Here is a 12,512-nt window from a genome sequence, read left to right as displayed (position 1 = left end):
TAAAGAAAACTAGTGACGTGTCGAGTCAAATTAACTCGAGTACTGTCTTGAATACCTTATTGATAATTAAGTGGGGGGAAGGGATTGTTAGTAATGTGGACTACTAGTCCCATTTCTAGCAATATATCCTATCAGGTCGACCTCCACGTGGCCTCCCCTGGAAACCATTGTGCTGAATTTCAGATGTATTCATCACGATGGGCTAACTGACCTGCCTTTTCATTCTCACCTATCATCCCGCACTGGTGCCCCGCCAGCGTATGTCGTTAGCGTAGGCGGGGTTGCCATTCCATTATCATCCATTAAATAAAATGATAATTAAGTATTCGAGTATTCAAAATATAAAAAAATTCGGATACATGGTATTTGAATACAGGCTTCGAGTATAATGATACTCAAATACTAATCGTGTATTTATCATAACATTTTCCGTGTCTGTTCCAGAATTTTACAAATATTTTCCTTAACTCTCAATGGAAAAAATATTAGATTATTAAACATTTATTGTCCTCATAAAAGTAAATTTCAGAAATTAGTTAAAAAATTACTTGAGTCTGATAAAGTATTCGAATACAAATGAGAAGGAGGGGGAAAAGAGAGATTGTTAATAATGGGATCTGATAGTCTCTTATGAGGCTATCACATCTAGAAATAACCTATGCTTATCAGATTAACCTCTACGTGGTTCCCACCATCAGGAAATTATTGTAGTTATTTTTTATCGAATTTGTCATGATGGGACACTGAACTGATCTACATTCATTTTCACCTATTCCCGACAGCATATAAAATAAATAAAATTTTCATCTATTAAAAAAAGTACTCGTTCAAGTCCTCAAACTCGAGTCAAGATTCAATTTTTTAAATGAATACCAAAATAATCGTGTGTTTAATGAGTGTAAGAGACTCGATAATTTCTTTTAAAAATGTTTCACCTATTTATTCTTCAATACCACTTGCATTAGTTAAAATAAAGTTACGACGTGTACTGTGATTAAAATAAAAAAAAAAAAAAATAGAAAAAGTAGCGCTCTCGGATTGAAGAACAGGAAATAAAAGAAATTCAGTATATTCTTATCTTTCCCTTTGATTCGGTTTTCAATCAAATATCAAAACACTAACGTAAATCGAATACTGTGTTAAAAAAAAGAATAGATATATCGTACGATAAGTTGTGATCTAGATTGTGAAATACTGCAGCGAGATATCAATCGTTTGCATCAGTGGTGCATTGATAATAATATGAACTTAAATATATTTAAATGCCACGTCATATCTTTTACTAAAAATAGAATTCTTATAAGTTATCCATACTGTGTTAATAATATGCGTTTGGAAAAAAAGGAATCCATTCGTGACTTAGGTATTATACTTGACTCAAAATTATCATTTATACAACACTATGATTATTTAGTTGCAAAAGCAAATAGAACTCTAGGGTTTATCTTTAGAACAACTAGACCTTTTAAAAACTCGCATGCTATCTTGTCACTCTATACATCACTAGTTAGAAGTTCACTTGAGTACTGTTCTGTTATTTGGTCTCCTTTTTATCAGAACCACATTGACAGAATAGAAGCAATTCAAAAACGCTTTGTTAGATTTTTGAGCACTAAGTATGGTCTGAGAAGGAAACTTCATTCGTATGAATTAAGACTTAATCATTTTAACATTAATTCTCTTATAAATAGAAGATCTATGTCTGATTTCATTACTCTTTATAAAATAATAAATTATAAATGGGACAGTAGCACATTGTTGAGCCTTGTTTCATTTCGTACAGGTAATAAAAGAATACAAAAATTATTTTATATACCGATTTGTAACAATAATGTATCGTATCACAATCCAATTATCCGCATGTGCAGAAAATATAACAATGTATGCAAGGACCTTGATATCTTCCAACAATCCTTGCAATGTTACATTAAGGCTGCCAATTTGTTACTTTAAATTTATAGCCGTCATTCTTTTAATGTATATAATATCGAATGTTATGCAGAGCAGTTATTGGAGTGCAAATTTAATGTCGTTTCATGTAATATTTATTTTATAAATGTATTAATTTGTAATCTGTTGCCTTGCTATAAATAAATAAATAAATAAATAAATATCTTAAATGCCGACTCAGCACATCACTAAAGTAAACCTTACACCGAAATCTTTGACCTTACGCATTAAAATTAATAATACGAAATCTAAGTGACAGCTAACACTTTTCATCAGGTGGACTGTCAGCTTTATTATTATTAGAAGTTATATAAAAAAAAGTAAAAATATAAAGATGGAATGAGATTAATCCCTGTTTATGTAAAACTCTAAGGTGAAGTAATAGATGGCATAGACAAATCGAGTTAAGATCTGCAACGGCTTCTTTCTTATGGATAGCATAACGAATTCTAATTTCAAATTAAAAAAAAAAAACAGTTTATCAGAATATTTTTCGCGCGCAACTATTGTATTTAACATAACACGAAATCTTACATTTAATAACTAGCTATTACATGCAGTTTCACGCGATTCATGCTCTTATCTCATAAAGAGATCCCTTTTGCTAATTCCATATTTTTAGACATTATATATTTGGCTAAGCGCTGATCAGTGTGTCTATTATTCATTATGTAATATTCATACATTACACAAACAATAAGATATGTATCTTACTGTATATGTAATGTATGAAATGTACATAATTTTAAATAGATAAACAACAAATGTTGTTATACGTTTGATTTTAATTAAAAGTAATGACAGCATTGACCTTTACCATTTAAATTCGTTTCAGGAGCTACAACTTGACTTATTTAAATTACCAATCAAGCTGGCTACCTTCAGGCACAGGTTGGAACTTTTAATAAAAATCTTTATGTCTGCAACTGACTCAATTTGTTTTGGGGCAACTTCGTAACGAGTTCTCAAGTCAGAAAAGCTTCCGACTGTTTGTAACAAAGTCTAGAGACACTTGCTTAAATACAAAACAGTCTTTTTACCTCTGACGTTGGGAAATTAACATTGCAACCAAACTTTTTAAATCTCGCCCAGGGATAATATTTGCATCAACTTTGAGGGTTGTATTTGCATATTACTGAAAAACTCGTAGGCCCCTTGCAAGATACACGCTCTGGTTTAGATGTATGGTTTATGAATAATTTCAACGGACACCATATGTGGGTGACGGCTATACTTATATTTCTAACTTGTTTTTATTATAAGCTTTATGTCAATGATAAATCTAACAACCATACTGTTGAACTATAATCAGCTGAAGGATTCATGTAAATTCTATTTTATTTGATGTTCATTGAATTCTTTATTGTTAAGTGTAATTAGTTAAAATACTTTAAATCGTTGTGACTTAGGGTCTATAGAAGTAGTTTAGATTTTAGAGTATTTTCTAAGAAAATTGTATTTTAAAAATTATAAGAATTATTGTTTTTTTTTGTTATATCATTAATGTTTTGTATTTTATCGGGAGTATTTTGTCCTAATATTTGTGTTTTGATTTTTCTTTCAAATATCGACATATAGTTATCGTATCAGCCGTTGACTGTCTACTGCTGAATATAAGCGTTTTCTTATTGGAAAGGGGAAGGGGGTGTAGTCAACAGTTTCCATTACTTGGCAGGCAGGTTGGCAATCGCAGTTAGCTTTTGGTGATGATTTAAGAGGGACACTGCTGACCATCTTTCGACTATTAAGATCTCTTAGTCACGTCTTATGACATTCACCGGAAAAAAGTATTGGCCTATTCTATGTCGTAATTGCATGCCATTTTCGGATATGATTGGTATAAATCTTATTATTATTAGATGTTCAGTGTTTTTCAAATTTTATAACTTGAGCATCTATTGTGAAATTTCTACAAATGTTGTTTTTGAGTATCGGTTGGTAACAATAATTGCATCATCTTTTATCATTAACATTAATTGATTAAAAAAAGATATTGAAACATTCTTCAACTAAAAGTGAAAACATGATAATAAAAATGAATAATAATATAACCTAGTTCTCTATTGTAACGCATGAGTAGAATGTACAATCGATCATTCTAGAATGATTGATCTAGATTCCAGGCAACTTGAATCACATTGTTCTGTAGCGTAGGTATCATGTTACATATGTGATATATTATCTATTATACGTATATATTTCCATTATTCTCGGGCGTTATTAAATTATTGGCGGTAACTTTAGACTAATCGGTATATAGCATCATCCGAATTTATGATTAAATATCACATGAATTTAATGTCAATCTTCTTCTTAAAAACTTTATTGTTTTTATCATGTCGGCCGTTAACTGTCCACTGCTGAACATAGGTCTTCCCTATAAGGGGGGTTGCCAGTTGTTGCCACCAGAGGGAGACTTTGTTCACAAGTCGATTGCTTGGGTACCTCTGTCCCATTCGTGTTTCAACCGTAAAGCAGTTGTATTTGCATGGCTGTGTTTCAGTTTGAAGGGTGGGATATAGCGTGAATTTACAGGGTACAGAAAAATAATATGTATTATATAATGGGTATCATGGACGAAACAGTATACTCTGTTATGTCCATGGTACTGCTCATGTCTATAGACGACGGTTACCACTTTCGACCAGGTGGACCGTCAGCTTGTTTGCAATTCTAAGTTGTATAAAAAAAATGGTTAGCAACCATTCTTCGATTATTAAGTTCTTTTAGACGCCTCTTACGACATTACGGGTAAGGAAGGGGTGGTCCTTTCTATGGCCGGACCACACGGCAAATCTACTTATTACCAGCTTTTTGCTCGCTACTTCATACGAGCGAATTTCAGAAGTAGGAATAATAAACTACTAATATGTTGTTTATATATTAGAGTATTAAAATAAAACATACCCTAGATTTTAAATTAAACTTTTAAAAACACAACTAAACCACTAACCAGTTGTATCGTGCCGGAACAAATATACAGATAGACAGACAAAATTTCTAAAAAAATAACTGAAAGGTTATGGGATGGGTAGCAGCGTCTGCCTTAAAAATCAACAAAAGTGTAACTGCAGTTGCCAGCGTGGCAACTATTGGCAAAACCCCCCAAGAGGGAGGTTTACATTCAGCAGCAGACAGTTAACGGTTGATATGATGATATGATGAAGCAGATTCTCTTTAACATTTTAAAGCTTAATAAATATTGTATAGTATATATAAATTCCTTCCTTCTTTATGGCAGTCTATGGGGGAGTCTATGTCCAGCAATAGGAAGATAGCAGCTGATATGATAATGATGATGATATATCAACATTTCATTATGTTTATACTACTGAAGGAAATTTAAATTTTTTACAATTTATGTAACAATGGACGAAGAAAACAATTTTAACCCTAATTTAATCACCATAAAAACTCCCAAAGTTATTAAGCCTCTTATAAATACAATACTATGGTTTTTATATGTAAAACAAGTAAAACAGTAGCGTTTATATTTCTTATAAAAACAAAAAGCATCAAATTTTTAACAATTCTATTTTGTGTATTTGCATAATTAATATCTTTTTTCAAGTTTATACACTTTGTATAATATGTATTCATATTATATAACGATGTAATTTAAAGATTTAGAAAATTATCGAAATTATTGCTGTAATTCTTTGTCATATTTATAATCTAATTATCTTTTTGTTTTACTGAGTTGGTGTTATTTTGCTGAGTTGATTAGGATTATTTATTTTCGCTTGCAATTCAATTACTATCAGTAAAGGCTCTATGAGTTTTCCTATTAATCACCAATGATTGACCGCTATTAAGTCTATACTCATTTTGAAATTTAATTTGTAATAATTACGATTGTGTTCCACTAAAAAAACCGACTTTAGGTGAGGCAAAAGCAATTATTATGATTTTAAAACTAAACTTCTAAACCGATTTTGATAAAATTTCTATAAAATTAACCTATAGGTATGTACTTACAGATAAAAAAAGAATTTTCCAAATAAATTTTCAACTGACGGAGCGATGAGGGAACAAACAAAAAAGTAATTGTTGTTAAATGATATATGTTGGTAATTATAAAAAATAATAATAAAAAATAATTGTGCTCCTTTCCACTCAGAGTTTGTTGGAAGAGAACTCTTAGTGAGATAAGCGCGCCTGTTGTACATCTTTATTTGATATATATTATGAGTTTGTAATGTATTGTCTACAATAAAGAATAAAAATAGATAAATATAATCAAATTAAGAACCTGCTTCTTTTTGAAGTCGATTACAATTACATATTGTTAACAACTTGTAAGGTTTTGTAAGAGATTACAACTTATTAAAGATTTAATACAAAGTTATTATAATATACTGAAGCAATTAGCATTTGCAAGCCTTTTAGCGTTATGTAAAGATCTGAGCAGACATTAAAATAACATATAATCTTGAAAAAGTACTTTCAAAGCGAGTGACCCATAAAATATTGTTAACTCGGAGAACATGAATGGAAATTCTTATTCGTGGAAAAGGCTTGAAAGGTGCTTGTTACGCTCTATTATTAGTTGTTTACATAGAGTGGTAAGTTTCAAACTTATTAAATACATTATTTATTAAGTTTGAATTAAGACGCTGGCACCGGGAGAGGCTTAGTTGAAGACATATTGTTATAAGATAGATCTTGCATTAATTTGGAAGAGTCAAGAATTTCTGGAACCGATGTATATCTATAAGTTTCAATGAAGTGTTGTCATTTAAATTCACTCTGCGTACAACTAACAGAAGATGATATTTATTTGCTTATTTATTTAAACTTTAATGTTTAGTGTTTATTTAAACTTGTATGTACATATAAGTTTAAATAAACATTACTTCAATTTATCACAACAATGAAAAGCCTCAATCTGTTATATAATTAATTATTATTTATATATATATTAATTTAAAATATACTATGTATAGTTATTTATATATGTATTGTATGTGATTTATGTATGTATATTTTTTTGTAATTATATTATTCTATAGTTTTATTAATATATTATATTGTTTATTTATCATAAATTGTTATCTTTCAAAATATATATTTATTTACAACTTTTTTTAATTTATGCACCGCCATTTACTCTCTCTATTTAGCGTAATGGTTGACTGGTAGAGAATGCCATCAGGCATTAAGTCTGCCCTGTAGACATGTTCTAATATGTGCAAAGTATAAATAAATAAATAAGTATGTATTAGGCAGATTTAAGATCTCATAGTATTCTCTACCATTCAACCATTGGGCAAATAAAGAAACAGATAGGCGGTGCATTAAAGAATTTAGGAAACATAATACTTATATATATATATATATATATATGCATAAACTATTAGGGAGGGCGATGGATAGGCAGCAGCGTTCCTCTTAAAACATCTCTAAAAGCCTAACTGCGGTTGCAAACCCGCCAGCCAAGCGTGGCAACTACTGACACGTGTATAACAGACGTGTCAAGAATCATTCAATCAAAAATAAATCACACTATCTTTATTTGCTACAATTCAATTCCTCTTTATTCCATTTTCATGGTTCAATCGCAAAATTGTAGCAATAGAAATACGCTAAAATATTAACAACCAATCTGTTACAATGTGACAGAGTGGGTGGATTACATTTTAAAGTAACACAGTAGGTGTTTACCCTAAAACTTTTGAGTGATTTAAAATTATATTAAATTAAATCTAACAAATATAATAAAAATAGATTTTACCCGTGGCTTCGTTTGCGTTAACATTGATTTTGTACAACAATTCTAGTTGTCGTTATAGTTAGAGATAAATTAATTACAAAAAGAAACCCATTCGTTTTAATAGGTAATTAAAAAAAATTAATTAAATGCTTTAATTATGAATTATAAACAATAATTCTGATTAATTTGAAGTAAATGGGAGGACGCAATAAAAAAGTATAATACAAAAATTACCCCTCTCTCACATAAACCCCTATAAGTTTTCCAAAAAAAAAAAAAAACGGCTTCTAACTGTCTTCAGGATCACTTCTATCTCTGTACCAAAATTCATCATAATCGATTTACCAAGCCCAAGAGGTTTAAGTGGTACTAAAAAATTCAGTTTTTTTTAATGTATTTATGCATGCTAATTACCATAAATAAAAAAAAAATTAATAACATAAATTGTTAATCGAAAGATGTATGTTCGAATCTCATCCTATCGAGTCCATAGAAAGTATTCTTTTTTTCAATATACAAATAATTTTGTATTTTTAAATGGTTATGTATTAAAAATATAAATCTATAAAAATACAAATTTCTATATTTAAACATTTGATATTTTGTACAACATTGCAAATACAATGTACAAATGTAAACTACGCCTGTTACTCTCACTGCACTTTGCATATGCTTATCGCATTTGGATCCTAACCAAAATTTCGCACAGCCGCATCCAATACGCAAATCGTATGCAAATACCTCCATTGATTAAATTACGGCACTTTGTTTCAGGAAATTTGGAGCATCGGAAGCCGCAACAGTAGGAAACAGGCAATTTAGACACCTATAGGGTATGATGTAGCAGTGTATTTAGAAGTGTTGAATGATTTAATGAAGCTTCGAATTAACAAGGAGTTCAAGCTAAATAAAATTATACCCTTAATTAAATTTGTATTAAAATATCAGTTGTTGCAGATGTATTTAATTCAAAAATAGAATATGAACAATTAATGAGTAAACAACATAACAATGTTTTGTCAAAACATAACAAATACAAAATAAGAAGTGATAGTGTAAATAAATAAAATGTACGATGTGTTAGAAATAAAGTGGCTATTCAAGAAGAAGAATCAAAGGAAATGATCACTATGACACCGATACCGAGCGCCGTCGTCACTTCCTGCGCTTTGATATTCATCGGTAAGTCATATTGAATGTACTAGTAAATTAAGTAGATAAATAATCAATGTATTATTGTATAAAGTAAATAATAATATATTTAATAATTACGATTCGATTAGTTCCCGATTTCAACTGTGAAAAAACTAGTGAATTTGGTTTAAAAATAGACTATTGAACTAACTTTGATAAAATTTCTATAAAACCAATTTGTAACTATATTCTTTCAGATACAAAAGAATTTCCCAAATTGGTTTAGAACTTACGGAGTTAAGAGCGAATAAACAAGCAAAAAAATACAACCGAATTGAAAACATCTTTATTTTTGATGTCGGTTGATAAAATTCGATAATAATGCCAAAACATATCTCTTCAAATATTGTTTCCTTTTGTCAACCATTGGGTAATGTTAAAAAAAAATGTTCAATAATACCGTGAAAATTTTTATTTATGTTCATATTTTATCAAAAATTCAAATAAACCTAATCTATACTTATAATAAAGCTGTAGAGAGGTCAATTCTGTACACGAAATATATTTCCAAAATAACTATCGGGGGATGATTAGTGATCGATACTGATGCCAAAAATGCAATCAGTAAAATTTTTGTCTATCTGTCTGTCTGTATGTTTGTTATAGAAACAAAAACTATTTGACGGATTTTAACGAAACTTGGTACAATTATTCTTCATACTCCTGGTCAGGTTATAGTATACTATTCATCACGCTACGATCAATAGGAGCAAAGCAGTGAAGGGAAATGTGTTTGTTACATCAAAACCACTGAACCATGAGCAAGGAGATAGGCTACTTATTTTACGAAAAACGACGGAAACGCGGACAGAGTCGCGGGCAACAGCTAGTTTATAAATAAAATGTTTTTTTTTTATTACTCATACATAAAACAGTCGAAATTTCATAAGATATTTATGTAATATCAATAATATAATTGTCAACGTGAATTCCTTTATTAATAACCCAATAATACACACTAATTATTCTCCTGGTCTGACATTATTTTTTTTATTCATAAACATTCACATGACGAGCAAATCCACTGGTTAAATATTACTTGTTATATAATACATTAGTTATTATATATAGCGCCAAGTTTCTATTCTGAATACTGTTAGCGCTAAAATACATAACATCTCATTATCGTTAAAAGGTATTCGTATTATACTTCCCTTGTTTATGTATTTTCTTTTCACATTCTTTTATGAAAAAGTCCCACGGGCATGTTTAAATGAAGATGATATCGTACCTAAAGTATTCCAAGTCCCTTTTTATCATGAAATTCCAATAAATTCCATAAGAAAAATTCGATGTTTGATTAATAATAATGAGCGGCTTAATTACTTTCTTTATTACTTTGGAGTTATTTTAAAAAAAAGTTCACAAAATATCTCCCCGGCTGGATTTGTTCCAAAGTATTAATTCATTGTGCCTGCTTTGTGTTTATCTTCTTGTATTTAAAGCTGTTATTAGGATACACTTTACAAATAATTTACCGAATCGTGTTACATCTTTCCCAATTAGTGAAGAATGCTCCTCCTTATTATTTTCATTTTGTTCAAAGAAAATAGCTATGTTTTCCTATTTAAGAATTCTCTTTGGCCGAAGCTCCTTTCTGTGGAACTGTAATCCGAGACAAATTCAATCTTACGCAACAATATTGCGTATACGTCGATAAATGAACACACTGCAATACTTTCCTTTCGTATTTATGTTACCAAGCTTTTTAGTTAATAAGACTTAAGGACAGTTTTTTTATGTGCTATCGTAAAAATTGTGTTTATTATGTTATATCCCTAAAAAGCAGATGATGTGGACTCTTTTCTTTCTTTTATTGTTATTTCCTATTAATCCTATTAATATAATAAAGGAGAAAGTTTGTAATGATGGTTGGATGTTTGTTACTCTTTTGTGCAAAAACTACAAAACGGATTTAAATGAAATTTCGTATACAAGTAGCATATATTCTATAGCATGTAGGATATTTTATGTAGTTATTTATTTATTTATTTTTTACTGAACTTAAGTAAAACTTTGTACAAGCGAGCTTGATGCCATAAGGCATTCTCTACCAGATAACCGTTAGGTAAAAATAGAAAGCGTATGTGGGGCTGAGGTGGTGAAAAACATGTGACATAATTATATATAAATTTATAATAATTTATATATTAAAGCATTTCCCGTGGGTGTCGTAAGAGGCAACAAAAAGAAGACGAAGGACGGGCGGCAGCGTCCCTATTAAAACATCTCCAAATCCTAACTGCGGTTGCCAATCCGCTTACCAAGCGTGGTAACTACTGGCAATACCCCCCTAGGGGGAGGCTTATGTTCAGCAGTGGATAGTTAAAGGCTGGTATGATGATAAATGATGATGTATATTAAAACATCGATAAGCATTATGAGATATAGTTATAATTGAGTAACTTGTAACTACAGCTGGTTTTATTATTTCGCGCGAGCGAAGCTGCGGTATACAGTTAGTAGATAATAAAGCACTTAATCTTGCACAAGGGTCCGGCTACGTTGTTCGCGTAATAAATTTCAAACGGGGATCTGTCTAAAGTATTGTCTTAATCTACCTGTTTAATGTGATTATGTGTTTGCATTGGATTTTATCGGTCTGTTTTTCAAGACAAAAATAAACAGAGGCGCTTAATTCGATTAATATTTAAATTGAAGAAGGGTACTAAGCAGAATCGGGTGAATTATTGCGGGGCCCTTTCTTTATTAACCTCTGTTAAAACATGGTTTCAGCGAAAATGGCTGGTACTTATTTGATTTTAATGCTTTTTATACAAGGCCCAGTGTTGATTTTTTATATTACTTAAAATATTTGTTTTAAACTTTGCAGCACTTTGTTTTTATTTGGAAATTCAAGTTATTTTATGAAAGGGCATATTGTGATTGCCTTAATAGTATACTGAATTGATAACAATAATACTAGAGGGAGATACTGTATAAAAGTTATTTTTATTTAGTGGTATGGGGGTTTCTGCTCGAGTGTTTTGGTTAATGGATGGGATATGGCAACGAAATATTTATACGATAAATTTTTAATTTTAATAATATTTTAGTACCATAGACATTATAGAATTTTTTATGATATTTATGGTCCAAAATCTCACAACGCTTTAAAAAACATCAATTAACGATGTCACATCGGCTGATTTTTTAAATTAAGAATAACAAATCATGCATCTACGTGTATCTGGGTTTTACTTTGAAACAAGTATTATTTTGCTTTGCAAAGAAAAGTGGCATTCTATATTATAACAAAATCGTTACGGAACAACTCAAGAGTAAACCTTATGGACTTACATATATAAAAAAAGAATTGCTGAAATCGGTTCAGATGATATCGCATCTTTTGCAAGTCACTTAGAAATATTTTATTATTTTCCTTTTCATATAAACAACATTTCTTGTCGATATTCTCCATGAGGGGAGAAAAAATAAAATGCAGAGTACAATTACCCATAAAGATTTTATCATCAAACTTCTACAAATTTTATCGCAATGTTTTCCTTAATGGACTCATAATGCCTCGGCTAATCAGATTACCCAAAGGCCCTGTTAACTTAATATGAAATGACCTATGAAAAAGAGATTTCAGTGGAAATGATTTGTAAGCGGAGACAGCTGTTGCGGCGGATATGTTGCGTAAACAGATTTG

At 30.4% G+C, this 12,512-nt stretch overlaps 1 protein-coding gene across 2 annotated transcripts in view; it reads left to right on the top strand.

Annotated features, from left to right (window-relative positions):
• The window catches only part of LOC113511500 (uncharacterized), a 166,656-nt gene that overhangs the window by 53,662 nt on the left and 100,482 nt on the right, over nucleotides 1-12,512 (top strand). For both annotated transcript variants that reach the window (XM_026895124.3, XM_052895052.1), the window contains one exon: nucleotides 8,438-8,845. In XM_026895124.3, coding sequence (XP_026750925.2) covers nucleotides 8,785-8,845 — 61 coding nt within the window. In that variant the 5' untranslated portion in view covers nucleotides 8,438-8,784. The remainder of the gene's footprint in view (nucleotides 1-8,437; nucleotides 8,846-12,512) is intronic.

Source organism: Galleria mellonella, unplaced genomic scaffold, assembly GCF_026898425.1.
Source record: "Galleria mellonella isolate WM207_F2 unplaced genomic scaffold, CSIRO_AGI_GalMel_v1 utg264, whole genome shotgun sequence".
NCBI lineage: Eukaryota > Metazoa > Arthropoda > Insecta > Lepidoptera > Pyralidae > Galleria > Galleria mellonella.
The sequence above is the reverse complement of the archived record's forward strand: the minus strand, read 5'-3'. Positions and strand labels throughout refer to the sequence as shown.